This window comes from Podarcis tiliguerta (assembly GCF_965153285.1).
Source record: "Podarcis tiliguerta genome assembly, chromosome: 2".
Classification (NCBI taxonomy): Eukaryota; Metazoa; Chordata; class Lepidosauria; order Squamata; family Lacertidae; genus Podarcis; species Podarcis tiliguerta.
This window is the reverse complement of record NC_139535.1, coordinates 113,383,230-113,405,769: the sequence shown is the minus strand read 5'-3', so window position 1 is coordinate 113,405,769 and position 22,540 is coordinate 113,383,230. Positions and strand designations below refer to the sequence as shown.

General features: G+C 46.4%; 1 protein-coding gene across 1 annotated transcript; it reads left to right on the top strand.

The window, feature by feature from the left end:
- Nucleotides 1-261: 261 nt before the first annotated feature.
- Nucleotides 262-14,603, top strand: METTL1 (methyltransferase 1, tRNA methylguanosine; the record flags this gene model as incomplete). Its single annotated transcript, XM_083427988.1, has 6 exons — nucleotides 262-434; nucleotides 3,120-3,286; nucleotides 6,176-6,360; nucleotides 7,465-7,578; nucleotides 11,708-11,809; nucleotides 14,095-14,603. The coding sequence occupies 6 exons, from the start codon at nucleotides 262-264 to the stop codon at nucleotides 14,233-14,235; spliced, it is 882 nt and encodes a 293-aa protein (XP_083284114.1). The 3' UTR covers nucleotides 14,236-14,603.
- Between the last annotated feature and the right edge of the window lie 7,937 nt (nucleotides 14,604-22,540).

The following is a 22,540-nucleotide window of genomic DNA, read 5'->3' as shown; positions in this document are numbered from 1 at the left end:
GGCAGATGACCTTCGGTGCCCTTTCCAGCCCTACAATTCTAAGAACTGATTTGAGCTGGAAGGGACCCCGAGGGGTCATCTAGCCCAACCCCGCCTGCAACGCAGGAATCTCAGCTAAAGCATCCATAACAGGGAAGGAGAGCCCACCACCTCTCGTGGGAGTCTGTTGCAACTGCCAGAAAGCCAGCCCAAACGTCGCCATGGAAACAGGCGGGGGCGCGCCGGCCGCTGCGGGCCCTTTAAGGCGGAGGGCGCGACGCGATGACGCGCGTCTCCCGCGACTCCTGTCCACTGGGTGCTCCACGTGGCTCCGGCGCTGTGATCGCGATGGAGGGGCCGGTGGCGGCAAAGGCGGCTCCGCCGCCGCCGCCGCAGAAGCGCTTCTACCGGCAGAGAGCGCATTCCAACCCGCTGGCGGATCACACGCTGCGCTAGTGAGTGCGGGCGGGATAGGGAAGCAGCAACAACCCCGCGATCGCCCCGTTTCCGTAGGCTCCCCACGGGCTCGCAGAGACGTCTGTCCGCTTTGCCGGACGCACCCCGATTTTACGGTGCTGACGTGTCTTGCTGTTGAATTCCCTTATGAGTGAGCCTCCCGTGTCGAAATTCGCACCTCCCGTCCCTTGACTCAGGGAATATGGACCCCATAGGGAGTCACACCGCGCATTGGTCTGTTCGGGCCGCTGTTGTCTCTTATGAATGGCAGAGGAATCTCTGCGGCTTTCCCCGTATGGCAACCGGAGTTGCTTTTGTGGGAGGGGATAAGGAACCTGGGGGGTTTCTGCATGCAAAACATTGGCCACTGGTCTGGCTTACCTGCTTCTTGGGCACACGTTTTGGTGATCTCTAATTTCTTTTTTTTTTAATAATAATTTTTTATTAATTTTAACATATTAATTATCATTCATACAACCAAACTTCACTTCTTATACAGTCTTTTTGGACTTCCATCAGCACCTCTGATGATCCTCCATTCTTATCACTTATTCTGCATTTCTTAGGTTCATATTGCCTTTAATTATCTTAACTAACAGTCCTCCTCATTACCTTTTTTTGCAATATTTCGAATAGTTCACCTTACAAAACTTCTCACAAACCTACAAGTGTAATCTGATCATCACAGTTACTTTTCTAATAGTCCGTAAAATTACACCAGTCTTCTGTGAATCTCTGGTCCCGCAGGTTTCGAATTCTTCCTATTAATTTGTCTAATTCTGTGAATCTCTGGTCCCGCAGGTTTCAAATTCTTCCTATTAATTTGTCTAATTCTGCATAGTCCCTCAGTTTCATCCTCCATTCCTCTTTTGTCGGTAATTCTTCTTGCTTCCAATTTTGTGCCAATAATATTCTTGCTGCCGTCATTGCATATAAAAATAATTTACAAGGTGATCTCTAATTTCTAACCTTCCAGATGTTGGACTCCCGTCAGCCACAGCCAGCAATATCTTGGGGGTGGGGTGGGGGTGGGGCTCTAGTTCCCCATCCCTGCTCTGGAGTTTATATTCATCAGTGACAAACTGTCTTGGCTCACCCCTCTTCATGGTGAACTGTGAGATGATGGCACTGCAGTCCTACATACATGTTTGCTCAAAAGCAAGCCCCATTGAATTCAGCTGTAATGGTTCTAACTCTGCTTAGAAACAAGGCTACTTGATAATCAGTGGCCTGCCTGGCACATAACGCTTCACTATTATTGTTCAACAAACTGCAGCTTGTCCTACAAACTGTGGTTTGTTTCTCCCAAGTTTCTCCTGTTTTGCCTTGTGTCTTTTTAATTTGGTGAGCATCTGGGGTGGGTTGGCCAACCAAACTATGGACAAGGAAGAGTGCTGTGTTCACACCTAATGCCAAGCCACAGTTAAAACAAGCTAAGGTGTGTAAGCCAACATCAATCCGCCACTTCAGATCATGATTTGATTTGGGAATAGACAAACCATAGTTAAGCTGTTGGGCAAGGTTTGCAAGTAAACCTAAAGCATGATTTATGTAACTTTGGTTTAATAAGCTATGGCTCTATGTTATATGGGAACCAGACCAATGGGACTTGCTTCCAAGTAAGGATACTTAAAGCTGCGATCTCATGCACGCTTGTTTGGGCATATTGATAATTGAATGAAAGGGAGCTTCTCTGTGTCCTGTGCATACGACTGAGGCAGCATGAATTGCAGTCTGCAACTCAGTTATGTCTTTACTTGAAGGTAAGCGTCATTGCATTCAGTGGGACTTGCTCATAAGTTAAGTGTGCCGTAATACAATTCATGTACAAAGCAATTTCCGGTGACAGAAATTTCCAGTGACATCAATGGAACTTGCTTCCAAATAATTGTGGTTAGAATTTGACTGTGGTCCCCTAAATTTTATTGTCTGGATCTCCCTCCCACCCCCACCCCCACTTCTTCCAGATGGACAAATTGTCATTTTCCTTGTTTACGACATAAGTCTTTGGAATGTTTCCGGAGATGCAAATCATGGGAATATTTCTCTGTGTCAACAGGGCATGCCAGCCCTGACTTCTTGCCCAATTCAGTTTTTGAAACCTGTAATAAATTGTGTCCCACAGAAGTTGTTCCTCATGGTTGCCTCTTGGGAAAACAGCCATTGTTGCTTCGTACTAAAATACTACGTTTATATTCTGATAACTGTAGCATATAACAACAATGCAGGTTGCATATACACCATACATTTAAAGTACATTGCTCCCCCTCAAAGAATCTTGGGAACTGTAGTTTTACACCTCACAGAGTTACAATTCCCAGCACCCTAAACAAACTATAATTCTCTCTCTCTCTCTCTATATATATATATATATATTGGGGGGTGATCTTGTACTTTAAATGTATGGCATGTCTGCAGCCTTAGACTACAATCTCCATTTCCCACTTTTTCGGTCACCCCTTTGTTTGTGTAATTACCTTGCCTGGTGCAGAGTTCTGGAGATGGCTTGCCGCTATTTTGTGACATTTTAGTTGGTCTTAATAAATGAATTGCCCAACTGCAAGGTTTTTTTGCCTCATATGTACCAATGCATATTACCTTGGGTGGTGGTTTTTCTAGGGTCAACGTATAATTACTGTTCTTCACTCTTACTTCATGAAGTCCTCCGGTTTCTTTCCTGATAGTCCTGCCAAGCCTGAAGAAATGGACTGGTCAGAGATCTACCCCGAGTTTTTTGCCCCTTTAACGGCAGACAATCAACACGATGACCTGAAGGATGCAGAAGAGAGAACTAAGCCTGCGTCTCAAGTAGAGTTTGCTGATATCGGCTGCGGTTATGGGGGCTTGCTTGGTAATTTCTCCCCAATGAGAGTTAGCTGGTGGTTAAGGTTTTCTACGCGTTACAAGCCTGTAAAAGACTATAAAACAGTCCTTTCCAAATGCTTTCCTTCTCTCCCTGGTCTGCAGCAGCTGTTTATTCAGAAACCATGGTAGGAGGGAGGAAGCGGGAGAGATTGGACAAATAAGAGAGTATTTTTTCCTTCCTTCTTTTTCCTTTTGCAAGGTTTCAGGGGGTTTTCCTGGGGTAAAAATTCTGTGGTCAGGAATGCATTAGAATTTCCCCCATAGGAATCAGTGGAAATCATTGACTTGTCATGTGAATGCTTGCCCAACAAAAGATTTCCTGAGGACACATCGTGTTTTGGATAGCGAGACCCTGTGCAAATTGTTGTATTGCAGTTTGAATTCTACACTATAAAATACAATACAGTGGTACCCCGCAAGACGAATGCCTCGGAAGACGAAAAACTCGCAAGACGAAAGAGTTTTTCGTTTTCTGAGTTGCTTCGCAAGACGGATTTCCCTATGGGCTTGCTTCGCAAGACGAAAACGTCTTGCGCCTTTTTTTAAAAAACCGCCAATGCATTCCTATGGGAAACCGTCAATACACATTGGTGCTTCGCAAGACGAAAAAATTTATAAGATGAAAAAACTCGCAGAACGAATTAATTTCGTCTTGCGAGGCACCACTGTATATGAGAAATAGAAGAACTGATGGAAACACAATGGAAAACCATACAGTATCTGCACAGTGCATTACGATGGCTACAACAGGCAGAAAAATCATTAGGTGGTCCGCCAAGTCCATCTGCAATTTTCGAGGGGTCTGCGTAGAACACATTTGAGTTAGAGTTTCCATTCATGCTGGAGGAAAGAAAGCAAATGGGGTGGATGCTGGTAGTATTTTCTGCATTTGTAACAGGCGGTACTGTAATTCCACCGCCTGAGAATTGTCAGCCTTCATTTGAAAAATCAAGTGTGCAGTCCTCATGGATGCGATGGATTCAAAAGATGCAGGCTGTGACCGATGTAATCTTGGAACCCGGAGATTCTAGTGATCCTTCCTCATGATCAGTAGAAGCAGAATAATTTATTGAGATGGCGACACATCTGCTTCATTTGGCAAACAGATGCTCGCCGTGGAATTCCCAGTGAGAAATGTGTCATTTATTAAGCATGAATAGGGCCTGGCTCTTGCAAAGACCATTGTCTATATTTTTAGAATTCATTCTTGCTGATTCACAGTGATCGGAAGGCGATGGATTGATTTCTACTGTGGTGTTTTCCTTATAATGAGGGCGGCTATCATGCGACAGTCTGAGTTTATAAAGAGTCATGATCTGCCGGTTATCTACATTAAAAAAAAACCAAACCCCTTTACTCAGGAAAGAAGCTTGCGGCAAGTTTTTCACATGATTAATTGCCACTCCTTGACCATCTTGTGAATCCACAGGCAGGAATGTGTTGGATGGAGGTAAAAAGAACTGCAATCTGAATTGAAAGTGAGTCCCACTGAATTCAGGGAAGTTACAGCCCCCTATTTGCGTGGAAATCATGAGTTCAGTGGGACTGGCTTCCCACTGCAATCTTATCTCTTAGCCCCAAAAGAGCGTCTAGGGTCGAGTCTTTGTTCTTAAGTGTCCTCCAGATGTTTTGGACATCTGTGCTGACTGATAGGCGTCCAAAACATCTGGAAGGCAGCAGGCTGGGGAAGTCTGCCCTCTGTGAAACTAAGGCTGCAGTTCTGTGTGTGCTCTTCCCTTGGAGCAAGCTGGACTGAACGCAGCTGGACTGCTTTCCAAGTCAGCCTGCATAAGACCAGGCTTGCAAAATCCAACACGCACTTCCTTGTGTGTTATGTTCCACTGAAATTTACTTCCAAGGAAATACGCATAGGGTTGCGCTGTGTTCCTCAATCGGTGTCACTCGCTTAAATTCATTGCTGGCCATTCTTGTTTTTCACATTGCTTTGTCCTCTCTTAACACTGAAATTTAAAGAGTAAGTTTTGCAAAGCCTCATCTAAATAATGTTTTGCAATAATAATAATAATTTATTATTTCTATCCCTCGCCCATTTGGCTGGGTTTCCCTAGTCACTCTGGGCGGCATTAAAAACAGAATAAAACTTCAAACATTAAAAACTTCCCTAAGCACTGGAGGTAGCCAACCCTGTGCCCTCCAGTTTTGGGGGACTACAGCTCCCAGCATCCTTGACCTCTGGCCATGTTGAGTGGGGCTGATGGGAGTTGTAGTCCAAAGAATCTAGAGGCTTTCACTTGGGCTGCCTTATGCAATAACAATAGAGGCACACACTGAGAATGTTGAGAGTGCTACAAAAAGTGAACCAAAGCTGGTTTTGGGTGGACTTCCCCGCTCCTGGTAGATTCTTGCAAAAAGTGCTAAACTTTGTAGACCTTGCTGTGCTCTAGCAAGACACTCCTGTGTTCTTAAGCAAGAGGATATAGCAAGCTCGTACTCTGGTTAGTTACGCTGTTTTCTATTAAGAGATTTTCACATCGTGTCCTTTGCTTTGGAAATTTGCATCATATTTGTTGACCGTCAGCATTCTAGTAAAGAAATTATGAGTAGGCCTACTCTTGGCAGGACTGGTCCCAGCTAAGCTTACTGAAGAAGGAAGTCCCATATATTTCTGTGGACTTCTAAACAGAGGAATGATGCAAAGACAGTGGGAGAAAAGGAAGTTAAGTCTAGCAGAGGGGTTAAAAAGCATCTCTATGGCTTTGAAATGTGGAGTTGCAGGGGGAGCAGGGAGATAAAGCTTCTTTGACTTTATGGCCACCTTGTGCTGATTTTATTGAACAAGATTTATATATTGATTAATCAACAAAAAAAAATCTCTGTCCTCTTTAAGTTACTGGCTGCCTGTTCTCTTTTGCAGTTGCACTGTCTCCCCTGTTTCCCAAGACTTTAATGCTGGGACTGGAAATCCGAGTGAAGGTCTCTGACTACGTGCGGGACAGGATCCAGTCTCTGAGAGCATCTCACCCCGGGCAGTTCCAGAACATCGGCTGCATCCGCAGCAATGCCATGAAACACCTGCCCAACTTTTTCCGCAAGGGGCAGGTGAGTTTCCAAAGAGTGTCGCATGGAAAAAGCAATCTCTCCCTATTTGGAGTTTTAAAAATTATTTGTGTACACACTTTTAAAGATGCCTGCGTCGCTCCCACCCTGGACATTTGAGGTTCTCACCATTTCCTCTGAGAGAGAAACCTCTGTCATCTGATGCTGCTTTTTCATGGATCTTTAGGATAGATCCTTGTGTTTTAAAAAACAATGTCCCCTACAAAATTGCTTTGTCCTGTCAAACTGTTGGTGATATCCATTACAGAGATAAGGAATCTGTGGCCCCCTTTTTTTGCTGGACTCTGGCTGTGTACACATAATGCATTTAAAGTACAGTGGTACCTCAGGTTAAGTACTTAATTTGTTCCGGGGGTCCGTACTTAACCTGAAACTGTTCTTAACCTGAATCACCACTTTAGCTAATGGGGCCTCCTGCTGCCGCCGCGCTGCCGGAGCACAATTCCTGTTCTCATCCTGAAGCAAAGTTCTTAACCTGAAGCACTATTTCTGGGTTAGCGGAGTCTGTAACCTGAAGCGTATGTAACCCGAGGTACCACTGTACATTTAAAGCATGTGGCTTCCTCCAAAAAATCATGGGAACTATAGTTCACCCCCTCAGCGCTACAATTCCAGCAACCCCTAACAAACTACAAATCCCATGGTTCTTTGGGGGAAATATGGTGGGTGCACAGTCTACAATTCCCACCATGGCCAGTGGTCAGGGATGTTGGGAGTTGTAGTTCAACAACATCAGGAGGCCCATAGGCTTCTCATCCCTGCTCTAGTCTAATGGTTCACCAAGGCTTCACTGAGGTCCTCCCCAGCTGTGCTGCCCAAGGTTTTGTTTATCTGGCGGTGCATCCAGAGTTTGATTCTGGAGCTTTCTACAGGCAGAATGTGTGACCTCTCGCTGAGTGCCAGTCTCATTCCTTTGGGGATGGGAGGGAGACAACAAAGGCTTTGTTGGCCCTGGATATTCCCTAGCCAGGCCAAATGCAGATTAGGGGTTTTGTTTAATTTGCAGGCTGCTGACAGGCTAACCTCTTCCATTCCTTCTGGTGGTGAGGCATCTCTTTCTTGTTCTTTTTTGCATAAAAAATCCAGCTGAGCAAAATGTTTTTCCTCTTCCCCGATCCTCACTTCAAGAAGACGAAACACAAATGGCGGATTATCAGCACCACTTTGCTGGCAGAATACGCCTATGTTCTGCGCGAGGAGGTGAGTGCATTGCTCTCAAGGGGGGTGTAGCCTCTTCCGAGCCCCTTTCAACAGGAAGGCATTGTCTGCCGCTTTTCTGTGGCAGAACCATGCTCAGAGCAGCTCACAAACAACCTCCTGAATAAAAGGTAACAACATTTCAAGGCAAAAACCAAAAGAGACGGACAATTTAAGCAAAAATCACACTAATATCAGTAGGACAAACAAACATCTCACATTAATAAACACTGAATTCAAAACATTTTCCATCTACTGCAAGGGCAGTAATAATATAATAATAATTTATTATTTATACCCCGCCTATCTGGCTGTTTCCCCAGCCACTCTGGGCGGCTTCCAGTCAAGCGTTAAAAACAATACAGCATTAAATGTTAAAAACTTCCCTGAACAGGGCTGCCTTCAGATGTCTTTTAAAGATAGGATAGCTGCTTATTTCCTTCACATCTGAAGGGAGGGTGTTCCACAGGGTGGGCGCCACCACCGAGAAGGCCCTCTGTCTGGTTCCCTGTAACCTCACTTCTCGCAATGAGGGAACCGCCAGAAGGCCCTCGGCGCTGGATCTCAGTGTCCGGGCTGAACGATGGGGGTGGAGACGCTCCTTCAGGTATACAGGACCGAGGCCATTTAGGGCTTTAAAGGTCAGCACCAACACTTTGAATTGTGCTCGGAAACGTACTGGGAGCCAATGTAGGTCTTTTAAGACTGGTGTTATGTGGTCTCTGCGGCCGCTCCCAGTCACCAGTCTAGCTGCCCCATTCTGGATTAGTTGTAGTTTCTGGGTCACCTTCAAAGGTAGCCCGACGTAGAGCGCATTGCAGTAGTCCAAGCGGGAGATAACTAGAGTAGTTTTTGGTTGGTTGGTTGGTTGTTGTTTTTTTCCAATATCTCCCATATGTCTACGAACATCTCTGGTGGTCATTTGCAGTCTAAGACGTGCGAGGGAAGAAGCAGTAACTTTTGTGACACTTCCTTGCTGGAGGCTTTTATTACTTAGCATACACAGCCGGGCATCCGCTGTGGGGATCCTGTGGCCTGTCAGAAGTCGCTGAACTACAACTCCCATCAGCCTCGGTGAGCATTGTCAGTGGCTGGGAATGATGGCCGTTGTAGTTCAGCAAGATCTGTCAGTTTGCATTTCTTAGTGCAGAAAGTATTGATCTGATGTGTAGAGATCTTTCCTATTCTCATTAATTCAAGAGGGTTCTGGAAGCTTCTCTGTGTGAAAGAAAGAAGCAGAAGGTTCATGATGTTTGGGTTATACCTTCAGAGAAGCAGAGTTGTTCTTGTTTAGTTGTGTACGACTCTTCGTGACCCCTGGGCCAGAGCACGCCAGGCACTCCTGTCTTCCACTGCCTCCCGCAGTTTGGTCAGACTCATGCTGGTAGCTTCGAAGACACTATCCAACCATCTCGTCCTCTGTCGTCCGCTTCTCCTTGTGCCCTCCATCTTTCCCAACACCAGGGTCTTTTCCAGGGAGTCTTCTCTTCTCATGAGGTGGCCAAAGTATTGGAGCCTCAGCTTCAGGATCTGTCCTTCCAGTGAGCACTCAGGGCTGATTTCCTTCAGAATGGCTAGGTTTCATCTTCTTGCAGTCCATGGGACTCTCAAGAGTCTCCTCCAGCACCATAATTCAAAAGCATCAATTCTTCGGTGATCAGCCTTCTTTATGGTCCAGCTTTCACTTCCATACATCACTACTGAGAAAACCATAGCCTTAACTATACAGACCTTTGTTGGCAAGGTGGTATCTCTACTTTTTAAGATGCTGTCTAGGTTTGTCATTGCTTTTCTCCCAAGAAGCAGGCGTCTTTTAATTTCGTGGCTGCTGTCACCATCTGCAGTGATCATGGACCCCAAGAAAGTAAAATCTCTTACTGCCTCCATTTCTTCCCCTTCTGTTTGCCAGGAGGTGATGGGACCAGTGGCCATGATCTTCGTTTTTTTGATGTTGAGCTTCAGACCATATTTTGAGAAGCAGAGTACAGCTGACTTAAACTGGTTCTCTTATCTCTTCTGTTAAGATCATGTTGGCTGTAAAAGTAGGACTAGAAGAAGCCAGAGTTTCACTTTCACCTTCTATCTCTTCCTTCTGATGTGGTGTTCTGTACATAGATAGTGTTAAGGTTTAGTCTTATTATAAGTTATTGTAAGTTAAGTCTGCTGCAACTGAATTTCTTATGAACAGTGCCAACCCTGAATGTATTGGATTTGTGACCATTATGCACATTTGCCTTCAGTAGGAGTAAAGCTCTGCTGACTGGAATATTAATTGCCTCTGGTCTATTTTTTGGGAATCCTGCAACGTGTTTTAAGTTTTTACTCTGCTAACTATACGTTGGAATCTGCTCTGGATCAATATTGAGTAGAATTCCATTTTCTGGATGACCTCTGTCTGAGAGGTGAGCCGCTACCAGCCAGAGTAGACAGGTAATCTGACCAGGTAATAAAGCAGCTACCTAGGATTGGGCTAGCTGTCCCTGAGACCTGGGAGCATGCCCTGGAACCACCCCAATCCCCAGGTATTTCTCCAGGACGTCAGGCTTCTGAGGCAGACGCATGGGGGTTCCGTGGCAGCTGAGATTGGCGAGCGATGGGCTCCATGAAGAGGGACAGTGAAGGTTCTGGAGGTGCCTTTCTTGGGCTGCGTTGCACCACAGAGGTCTCTGTCTAGACATTCCCTTCCACCTCAGCATTCCAAGAGGATGCGTGAACGGAGGAGGAATGTGTCTGCCCTCCGGCTTAGGCGCCCTTCTGTGCTAATTCCGCCGATCCCAATTACTTCCTGAGGATAGGCCTTCCCAGAGTAAGCTACGCCATCTTCATACTCCAGAAATAATCACTCTCTTTTATCAAAACTCCAGGTGCGTCATCGTGCCCTGGAGCCTAGGGAAAAATGAGACGCTCTGGATCGCTTGGGAATTTCACTCCCAAGATTTAGGGACGGGTGCTAATTAGTGCTGAAGGCAACACTGTTCTCCCAGCTCCTAGCAGGAGGCTTGTGCTGGCAAACGTCCTGGCAGCCGGGCGAGCATTGCGCCACTTCCAGCCCCTGACTTTGTCCTGGCAGCTTCTCCCCAGGGCACCCTGGCTGACTCTCCTTTCACCTGCCAGAGGGGTGGGCGGGAAAGATGGAGAGCATCCTTGCTGCTGCTGCTTCTTGCGTCGCCGCTTTTGGGGTTGGACGCAAAAGGGAGCCAGTCTTTGTGATGAATCAGCACCAGGCCTCACCCAGAGTCAGCGTGAGTCACCCCACAAATCTCCAGGTAGCTTTCCCAAGGCTAAGGAGGAGTCTGGCACAGCGCCAGAGGCGGCAGGGCAGCAGCGCCCTCAACAATCGTGACGGCTGCAATTGCTGAGCCCCAGGCTGCAAGGAAGTTGGGGCTTCAGAATACCCAGTAATTACTCCTTTTCGGAAATGAGCCCGAGATCCAACTTTTAACAGGAAGCTTCCAGTGGTTTGGGAAAATCTTTTTCTGCTGAAAACCTTCCCCCTCCATTTGCATTGGAATGTTTTGCCCCAACCCCAAATAGCAAACTGTTCTGGCTTCTGTCCCATGTAAAGGTAAAGGGGGACCCCTGACCATTAGGTCCAGTCGTGGTCGACTCTGGGGTTGCGGTGCTCATCTCGCTTTATTGGCCGAGGGAGCTGGCGTACAGCTTCCGGGTTATGTGGCCAGCAGGACTAAGCCGCTTCTGGCAAAACCACATGGAAACGCCGTTTACCTTCCCGCCGGAGTGGTACCTATTTATCTACTTGCACTTGGACGTACTTTCGAACTGCTAGGTTGGCAGGAGCTGGGACTGAGCAACGGGAGCTCACCCCGTCGCAGGGATTTGAACCGCTGACCTTCTGATCAGCAAGTCCTAGGCTCTGTGGTTTAACCCACAGCACCACCCGCTTCCCTCTCTGTCCCATGTAGTGCTAAGCAATTGTCCCGTCAGCTTTCCTGCTTGCACAGTGGGACTTGCCCATCTTTCCCCCCACACCACAAGCACTGCCAGATCTGTCCTGGGGCATTCTCCAACCCTCCAGATCAGATTTGGGGAGGCGGGGAGTCCCGTTACGCCAAGGGAATAGAGAGAGTCCGCTGCATCTTGCTCCTTGTAACATCTCCCTTATCTCTCCCAGGGGCTCGTCTACACCATCACGGATGTGGAAGAGGTGCACAGGTGGATGGTGAAGCATTTCAGGGAACACCCGCTTTTTGAGCAGGTGTCCTTGAAAGAACTGGTGAGTGCAAGGGAGCGGGCACATCCATGCAAGTGCATCACCTCTGATGTAAGGGTTTTTTGCAGTTCCAGACAGGCTTTCGAAGCAACCTGCATGAAAAGGTTTCATAATGCTCCCAGCCTGCTCTCTTGGAATTAGGTCACCACCCGATGAACTTCCAGGTTCCAGATATAGCCTCTGAGGAAACCGCCCCAGTGACAGATCGGCACTTGCACTTTCAATCTTAAATTTCAGCACTTGTTAAAAGTATACAGACCTAAAGAGGAGAAAAATGCAACAAACATGTAAGGGATCGCTGGAGCCCAATAAATGCATAAAAGTTTCATGGCATAAATCTGACATGTGCATGCCTAGAAGTCAGTCCTACTGAGTTGAGTGGGGTGTCTGCTCCTTGCTAAGTGTGCACAGGATTGCACCCTTCGACACAGATGTATAAAACAGACCCAGAAGTAAAGTTATTAATCCACAAAAGTCTTACTCTTTCTGCTGCACGTGTTCATTGACTTGTAGGAAAAACGAGAGACATGTCCTGTCCTAAAGCTTCCCCACCCTGTCATTTGGGAATAGCTGGACTGATCCTGCCCCCTCCCTCCCCATCTTCACTCTGAGCCAACCTGTTCTTAGTTGCCCCGTAGTTTGAGCTCTGATGTACCAGTTAAAGCAGATTAACATCACCATCCCAATGAAACGCCATTCCGCAGCTGCCCCCAAATTCTATAGAGCAGAACAACAGTATGGATGTGTGCCGTTCCAGCCCTGATCTTTTATTACAGGGAGCGCCAAAAGTCATCAGTGTTGAGGTGAGAAGCCACAACTGAAAGCCGAAGTGAAATGCAGAGATGAAAACGGCCTCAATGGTTTTAAGAGGACTAGCGAAATAAAAAGAGGCTTTAAAAGTCAGCAGCGGGCGAGTCTCTCTGGAGGAGGGCATTCCCTGACTGGAGGGGAGCCCTGCTTAAAAGGCCGTCTTCCGTTTTGCCACTGTGATCTCAGGTTGTGGAAGTCCTTGAAGAAGTTCAGTTATTCCCCTTTACACTCTGTTGTGGTTAACATTTTTCTGTTGGAGTGCAACCAAGGGAACAGGGGCAGTTTGCAAGCCCCCAGCTGTCTCCTGCGCAAACAGAAGTGGCAGGAGACGGCTGTGAGAGCATATCTACAAGCAGTTTATTCAGCATAGGACAAAGGAAAAACATGTCTTCTCCCTTCGTGTCCAAGAGCAAGCAGCAAAAGCGATAGCAAACCGGAAGTTCCCAGCAAGCTGTGCTGGAGTGTAAACAGACATGTGACACACAACAGTCATGCCTGTACTTAAGGTGGAACGGAATATCAATATCCTAACATTTTCAACCTGAGAGAGGCATTAAAGGTTGGCCCAAAAGGCCCGCGAATGTGCCCAAACTTGCCACAGATGCAGGCATATAACTCTCTCGGACACAAACACACAACTCATCCATGCTGTAGTGCAGGACTGAGAGGAGAACTGTAAATTTCTTGGTCCACTGCTATTGTGGGACAATTTCCCCTTTTGGGGGTGTATGCGCAGAAAATGCCTGGTGGAAGTAGGAGCCCAGTGTTCCTTGCCGCCCTGGTAAGGTCAAGGACCCCTGGACAGTTAAGTCCAGTCGAATTTTACTGTGGGGTGCAGCACTCATCTCCGTTTTCAGGCTGAGGGAGCCGGCGTTTGTCCGCAGACAGCTTTGGCATAGCAAGGTCTGTGCACTTTTATTTCCCTGCTCTGTGCAACTTAGTGCTAGATGGATAGTTTCTTTTTTTTTTTTTTTAAAGTTTTTTATTTATACAACAAGAAAAACAAAAAACACAAATACCAAATTATACACAAATTACAAAAATAACCAGAGACACATAATATTCTTAGCAAACAATAAAACATCTATTGGTCTTAACACTAAAGACCCAACCTCCCGTCTATTCCATACTTCAAATTCATATTACTTATTGCCAATACACTTTTTTTTTATAATTAAACTTATTCTCATTAAATCTAATTTCTTATATCTACCTTACAACTAATACTGAAGTTCCTCGAATGCTGCAACAGAATTTAAACTACTATATTTATGTTTCAGATATTCTTTGAAAACCTCCCATTTAGAAACAAATTCCTGTTTTGATTTATTCTTTATTTTTTCTGATAAACCAGCTAGATGGATAGTTTCAGCTTCCACAAGGTGAAAGAGAAGTTCTCCCAGTGCTGTGTGTGTTTTTGCGTTGTGACCGTCCTTTTTTTTAATAAGCAGCCACACCTCCTCCTCCTCTCCCAACAGGCCAGTGATCCTATCGTCGGCCTCCTGGACACCTCAACTGAGGAGGGGAAGAAGGTCCAGAGGAACGGAGGCAAAACCTTCCCGGCTGTCTTCCGGCGCATCAGGGACACCACAGAGGAACAGGAAGCGCCAGGATCATGACCGGGGAATTTCCGGGGCCTGAGAAAATTCACGTCGTCCCAACTCGTGTGGCGAAAGGGAGGTGTTGAGGGCAGGGATTGCATCAAGAGTGGGACGGACTCTGGTCACGCTGGGGTCAGCCTTCTATTAACACAGCTGGGGATTCCCCTTCTGGGGTAACTCGGCTGAACGGTTGAGTAAGGGATTGCCTGCTTTGTTTGCTTCTTGTTTTGCCCGTAGAAGGACGGGGGTGCCTTGTCCCAGCTGTACCGGGGTAAGCATCAGCCCCCCACGTAGCAGGATGAGTGATCTGGGAGGTGCTTCCCACTCTATTGAACCATCAGTCACTTTCATTTTGTGAATGAATAATAAACAGGAAGAAAGAACTATCAGGCATTGTGAGTTGTCAGGTTCAGCCTAGCTGCTGAGCTTAGCCCGCAGTTGTGCTTTGGAGCTGCGGTCTTCCATCTCCTTCCCCAGATCAGTGCCAGGTGTGAACCCCTGGCTCTTAGGGGTGTGTGTGTGTTAGAGAGAGAGCCCTGCCACTATGAGAACCTGTGCCTTTCTTAAAGCAGGCCATAGATGTAGCTGGACTGCATCTCCCCATCCCCATGCTATGTAGAGATCAGCTGGGCTAAGGCATCATGCACCTAACCCCCAGTGCAGAGAGCCTCAGATGGGGGAGATTCTGAAATTTGTCAATCACCTCTCTTTGAGTACAGTGGTGCCTCGCAAGACAAAAAGAATCCGTTCCGCGAGTTTCTTCGTCTTGCGGTTTTTTCGTCTTGCGAAGCAAGCCTATTAGCGGATTAGCGCTATTAGCAGTTTAAGGGCTATTAACGGCTATTAAAGGCTTAAGGGATTAGCGGATTAGCTGCTAAAAGGCTATTAGCAGCTTAGCGCTTTAGAAAAAGGGGTTGGGGAGCGAAAAACCCCCTCAAAAATCGCAATACATTTTCGTCTTGCGAAGCAAGCCCATAGGGAAATTCGTCTTGCGAAGTGCCTCTGCAAACGGAAAACCCTTTCGTCTTGCGGGTTTTCCGTCTTGCGAGGCATTCGTCTTGCGGGGCACCACTGTACTTTGGTCTTCTTGCAAGAATCATGCCCTCACTAGTAGCCTAGGATTGTAGGGAAATGACTCCAGTTGTTACCCATGTGCAGTAGGACAGCTTCTGCACACTCGACTTCTGTATCTTCCACCCAGGTGAGCAAGAATCATGACCAGGCAAAGACACTCGAGGAGGTTGTGGAGCAAGGACTGGGGGGGCTGGGAGAGTCCCACGAGCCAGACAGAGAGGTCCAGAAAGCTGCATTTGGCCACTGGGCCAGGTGGTTCTCCACGTCTGCATTTAGCTTATAGGGAGCATGTCATTGCAAAGATGCTCCATAAATATACACTTGGATATGTCTCTGCCATGCATTACAGTGGAACCTCGGGTTGCGAACGTGATCCGTGCAGGAGGCATGTTCCCAACCCGCAGCACCACGTCTGCGCATGTGCGTGCTTATGCACAAAGCACGATTTAGTGCTTCTGTGCATGCGTGAGTGCCGAAAACCGGAAGTAATCCATTCCGGTACTTTTGGGTTCAGTGCGGTCCGTAACCCGAAAATGCGCAGCCCGCGGCATTCACAACCTGAGGTGTGACTGTAATAATCTGCCCAAAGAGAAGTGTGACCTATAAATTAGGCAATATTTTCCATTGTTGATTCAACTCTTACAAGTGAGGGGGCAGGATTCCCACCACTGGACATCCAAAGCAGCCCCCATGGATTTGGCAGGTTTGTTAAAGAACCAAAACCATTTCAAGCCAGCATCCATAAGGGCTAGGAACTTGTTTTTGAGAGCATCAAAACCCAGGATGCTCAAGCTACCATGGAATTGGGAGAATATACAGGGATGAATCTTTTCCTAAGGTTCCTTTCTCTTGGTAAATACAGTGGTGCCTCGCAAGACGAAATTAATTCGTTCTGCGAATTTTTTCGTTCTACGAGTTTTTTCGTCTTGCGAAGCACCACTGCGTATTGATGGTTTCCCGTAGGAATGCATTGGCGGTTTTAAAAAAAAAGGCGCAAGACGTTTTGTCTTGCGAAGCAAGCCCACAGGGAAATCCGTCTTGCGAAGCAACTCAGAAAACGAAAAACTCTTTCGTCTTGCGAGTTTTTCGTCTTCCGAGGCATTCGTCTTGCGGGGCACCACTGTACATCGTTTCCTAAGGTGCATAAAAAGATCGCTAGGTCTGGAACCTTTGCCACGGTGTGATAATGAGTCATCGCCAAAGGGCAACGCAAGGTGGATAGGCTGTGCACATTCACAGAGCACTCCCCAAACTTCAGAGTTGCATGAGCTAAGCCTGAGTCATCCTTTTTTTTCACTCGCCTCGTAAGCGGAGCCGGAACAGCCTGTTGTTTCTGCCCCAAGGGTGGTCTGCATACTTGACGATTGGAGGACTGCGGGTTGGGGAGGCAGGTGAACCTCGTTGCCAAGTACCTGGTGTGGCAAGCCGGGTAATTCCTAGCGCACAAGGGAACTTGGCAGTCTCGGGAACAGAACACATCCAGACTGGGATTTGAAGTCGCCTCCCTCCGCCCACCCAATGCTCCAGACACGGGAGTGTGTATCATGCTGATAAGAGGAACCAAGATGATGTCACCTGACTTGGGTTTTTAAGGAAAAACCCCTTCCCAGTCCCACAGCTGGATTTGATTGGATGTTTGGCCTATAGTCCACTGTTTAAAGCAGACACTGTCCTGCAGGGTTATTTGGCACAGCAAGCTGAAGCCAGCATCCCAAGGATCTTATAGCGGGGTGATGTCTGTTGGTCCCATCGTTTTTTGTCTCCCGACAGATGTCTCCTGTCGGCAGAGTGGGGGGCTCCTGAGGGGAGGAGGCAGGCAAGGCAGCCTTCCCCATTCACAGAGGCTGGCTGTGTCATCCAAACACACTGGCTCAGATGAGCTTCATTAGGGAAAGAAGGGATTCTTGGGGAATTTGAATTTCTGTGGAATCTGATGCTAGCAGATTTTTCAGCATGTCCTGCACACGTAGACTTTCTCCAGACTTTGCAGTACCCTTTCTTAGCTTCCCTTACCCCCCAAAAAAGTACCAGAATGCATGAAATAAATTGTGCTGTTTAGATATGCTGATTTTTGAGATGGGAATGCGTAATTAAAATATGTATTTAAATTTCAAAACAATGCTGTGTAGTTCTGTTATGTTTTTTTAGAAAGAAAGCACAGGTAAATATGGTAATGGGAAAGAACAGAATCAGGTCCCAACTGCGCTATATATTTAAAGCAGCATGATACCGCTTTAAGCCCCCGTGGCTTCCCCAAAGAATCTTGGGGACTTTAGTTTGCCAAGGGTGCTGAGAGTTGTTAGAAGACCCCTGTTCCTCTCACAAAATTCCCAGAGTTCCCTGGGACAATGCATTGGCTGTTAAACCACTCTGGTAATTGTAGTTCTGGGAGGGGGAACAGGGGTCTCCTAACAAGTCTCGTAGGACGCGGGTGGCGCTGTGGGTAAAAGCCTCAGCGCCTAGGGCTTGCCGATCGAAAGGTCGGCAGTTCGAATCCCTGCGGCGGGGTGCGCTCCCGTTGTTCAGTCCCAGCGCCTGCCAACCTAGCAGTTCGAAAGCACTCCCGGGGGCAAGTAGATAAATAAGGACCGCTTACTAGCGGGAAGGTAAACGGCGTTTCCGTGTGCGGCTCTGGCTCGCCAGAGCAGTGATGTCACGCTGGCCACGTGACCCGGAAGTGTCTCTGGACAGCGCTGGCCCCCGGCCTCTTTGAGTGAGATGGGCGCACAACCCTAGAGTCTGTCAAGACTGGCCCGTCCGGGCAGGGGTACCTTTACCTTTTAACAACTCTTGTACCACAGTTCCCAGGATTTTTGGGCAGAAGCCACAACGGTTTAAAGTGGTGTGATACAGCTTTAAATGCATAGTGCAAATGGGGGCAAAGAAAGGAAAGCATATGAATTTGTTGTGGTCTGGAAATGGACTGCTCCTTCCATCCCGAACTAGAAGGGCGATGTGAGGCCAGGAGAAGTGGCTGCTACATCAGGGCTAAATGAACACATCTGGAATAATTGCAGTTTGCAAAGGGGTGCCCTCACCCACCCACCCCCACTACAATCCTATCCTTAAAGGTAAAGGGACCCTGACCACTAGGTCCAGTCGTGACCGACTCTGGGGTTGTGGCGCTCATCTCCTTTATTGGCTGAGGGAGCCAGCGTACAGCCTCTGGGTCATGTGGCCAGCATGACTAAGCTGCTTCTGGCGAACCAGAGCAGCACACGGAAATGCCGTTTATCTTCCCGCCAGAGCGGTACCTATTTATCTACTTGCACTTTGATGTGCTTTCGAACTGCTAGGTGGGCAGGAGCAGGGACCGAGCAACGGGAGCTCACCCCGTCGCGGGGATTCGAACTGCCAACCTTCTGATCGGCAAGTTCTAGGCTCTGTGGTTTAACCCACAGCGCCAATCCTATCCTTACTTGATCCCAATGGGACTTATTTCTGTGTAGACAGGCCCTTATAGGATGCCAGCGCTTCAAGATGAAGGAATCCCTGGCGATGCCCCTAACATAGAACGTGGGTCCATTTAGTGTCTGTGGCTATGGTTTACTCACTTAAAACTTTTATATTCTGCCTTTCCATTGAAAAACAAGAGGTCTACAAAGAGATGGACAAATATTAAAACCCAATGGGATGTGACTCAGCTAGATCTCGCAATAAGCGTGCGACTTGACATTTGTGTGGTTAGTTTATCTCCAGCCATGGGGGAAGCCCAGTCAGATGCAGCAATGTTCTGTGGGGGAGAGGGAAGATATTTAACCCTTTGCCTTTGCTGCGGCCCTGATCCAGATCAGCTAGCACATCAGAAAAGCAAAAGGTGTCAAGCAAGGCTCTTGACTTCAGACCAGAGCAGGCAGCCCAACTGCTACTTTCAATGACATGGACTGTAATCCTATTTTCTACACCCCTGGGATCAATGGGGTTTGCTTCCCAAGAAGTAAAAATAGGATTGTAGCTTTTTTTCATGGCGATTGATTCCGAGCACAATTCAAAGTGTTGGTGCTGACCTTTAAAGCCCTAAACTGCCTCGGTCCTGTATACCTGAAGGAGCGTCTCCACCCGCATCGTTCAGCCCGGACACTGAGATCCAGCGTCGAGGGCCTTCTGGCGGTTCCCTCGTTGCAAGAAGTAAGGTTATAGGGTTACAGGGAACCAGACAGAGGGCCTTCTCGGTAGTGGCGCCCACCCTGTGGAACACCCTCCCTTCAGATGTGAAGGAAATAAGTAGCTATCCTATTTTTAAAAGTCATCTGAAGGCAGCCCTGTTCAGGGACGTTTTTAATATTTAACGCTGTATTGTTTTTAATACTTGATTGGGAGCCGCCCAGAGTGGCTGGGGAAACTCAGCCAGATGGGTGGAGTATACATAAATTATTATTATTATTATTATTATTATTATTATTATTATTATTAATTGTAGCCAGATTATCCTGACCTAAGTTCTTGTTGTGATAAACCTGTTTCTGAGTTGAACTACATCAGACTACAGGTAGGTTCTCACATGAATGAAAGGCCCTCAATATTCAGTCTGGGCTTGGGAGGAAAAACTGTACAGAAAGGAAAAAGGAAAGGAAAGGAAAGGAAAGGAAAGGAAAGGAAGCAGCTGATTCCTATAGAAGAGAGGCAGACACACAATCCCATTGCACACACAGAAAGCTAGTATGTTACAAGAAAGTGGTTCGCTGTAGCCTAGCTTTCTCCGTGACATATTAACTTTCTGTGCAGAGGGAAATTTTTGTATGGAGAAGTATTTGTGAAGCTTGAGCTGAAGTAATATAGCTCAGATACACAGTGAAAATAAGCCATAATATTATGAGCTTCAAGGAAACCCCAAAGATCAATGAAAAAGCCTCTCCTGTGGGGGTGAGGGAATACATATATATAAACAAATCTTTCCATTAACTTAAGTACAGTTTCATTAATTTCCACAGTCTTAGGGTCACACAATTGCATGACATGACAATGAACGGGAAGATCAGTACAGCCAGGGAAGAATAATTTCAATGCCCGTTTGTAACTGAATTGTTGTCTATCCCATGGGATGCTGGTCAGATACCCGCTTTGGCCAAAGCCTTATTTATTAACTGGCATATATTAACAATTCATTGGTAGGTCTATTTAATCAAAACAGCCATTCAGTGCATTGCATAGCCACTGGCTATTGCAAAGATCAATTTAAAATGATGTTAAAATATCATAAAACGTAAGATGCATGGATTATACATAATGGTTGGGTGCAAAATTCAGACAATATATGCGCATTCTGCAATACCTGTTGGGGTGCTGTATTGACTGGGAAATATGCACAATTCCTTCTTCCTGAATGGCTTATGTGCACATTCTCCATGAAGACTGGTAAATGTGCACACTTGCTGGCTGTGGTGCACATTAACTGCTCAACTTACATTCCCCTTTTCATATATAACGGGTCAAAGCAATCTGCGAAAACCACAATTTTAAACCACAGCCTTGGTGGGAACATGTAGTCATAGGTTTCTCATCACCTTAAGAAAACAAAAGATGTTTTAAGTAAACAATTACTAACTGCTCCTGTTCTCAACAAGTTGCACATGTTTGCATTTAAAGGTGAAAGAATACCAACTATCTCTTGTTGTCGAGAGCACTTTTCCCTCAGAGAACAATTGGCCCACAACTTGCGTTTCCCGTTACAGATGAGCCCCTAGTGATGGTTTACGCGAAACCGGGGGTGGGGGGAAGCAGAGAAGATTGTTTATTGGAAATGTGAAAAGTCCCTCCTGCTGTTTGGCCTTAATATGGACATGGAAGAAACAGGATGGACAACCGAGAAAGAAGCTGCTCCATTAGGACACGGGGATTTGGGGGGAGAAATGCACAGGGACCCATTTAGCAGAATGAGGAGGGGGGGCAAAATGCAGCAGATCTGCTTACCAGATTTTGAAGCAAGCGAAGGAATAGAGCACACATTAACATCTAAACGGGGTTGGAGGTTGCGGGTGGTTTAAGTCCATTGGGTCCAGAGTCCAGAATTACTTAACTGTAGCACTAGCATATAGAAACCAGGTAAAACTCAGTTAGTGAAATCTCAGAAGATCACAGAGAAGTTGAGGTTCCTCACTAGCTATCAAGTTTAGTTTCTTTTTTTTTTAAAAGATATTTATTGAAATTTCAACACGTTACAAAAATAAAAAAGAGTAAAAAGAAAAAGAAAATACAAAATGAAAACAGTTAAAAACAAATCAGTCTTTCCATATCTTATCTTTCATTTGCTTGTTTCCCTGACCTCCTCACACCTCCCTTCCTTGTATTCCAGTTCAGTTAGTTAATTCAGCAAATCCTTTCCCTCTTTGATTTAATCTTTGATCTTAATATATTGTAGCTTTAGATTATCACCTGTTAACAGTCCATTTTTACATATTCCTTTATAACATTGCTGCTAAAAAACCACTTAACTTCAATCCAACATCATTCTAACATTCATTAATTTTGCAATATTTCTGTAGATAGTCTTTAAATTTCTTCCAATCTTCTTCCACCAACTCTTCTCCCTGGTCTCGGATTCTGCCGGTCATTTCCGCCAATTCCTTTCTTTTTTTTTCTTTTTCTTTTTTTATTTCCGCCAATTCCATATAGTCCATCACCTTCATCTGCCATTCTTCCAGAGTGGGTAAATCTTGTGTCTTCCAATACTTTGCAATAAGTATTCTTGCTGCTGTTGTGGCATACATAAAGTTCTATCCTTCTTTGACACCAATTGGCCAACCATGCCCAGGAGAAAGGCCTCTGGTTTCTATCAAGTTTAGTTTCAATTTGCTCTTGTGGGGGAAAGCTGTGCTTGAGGGCACCGTGGCGGCTGAGCGCAAACCTTTCTACCTAGCGGTGCAGCCCAGTCCTTTCTAATAGAGGTTTAGGCTCAAATTCTCTCTGCAGCTGCAAAGTTCAAGGGGTGGCGGCCTTAGGACAGCTTGCCGTTTCTCTCTTCCGTGCTCACTTTGCAAAAGTGTTGATATGACAGCATTCTATCAGAAGCTTAAAGCACTGCATCACGCCCAGTGAAGTGTCCCAGTCTGCAATCCTGTGCCCACTTGCCTGGGAGCAAATCCCACTGAATTAAATGGAGCTTGCTTCTGAATCGACACATATAGGCTCACACAATGCTAGATTATCTAGCTAAGAGCAGGTACAGTGGTGCCCCGCAAGACGAAATTAATGCGAGTTTTTTCGTTCTACGAGTTTTTTCATCTTGCGAAGCACCAATGTGTATTGACGG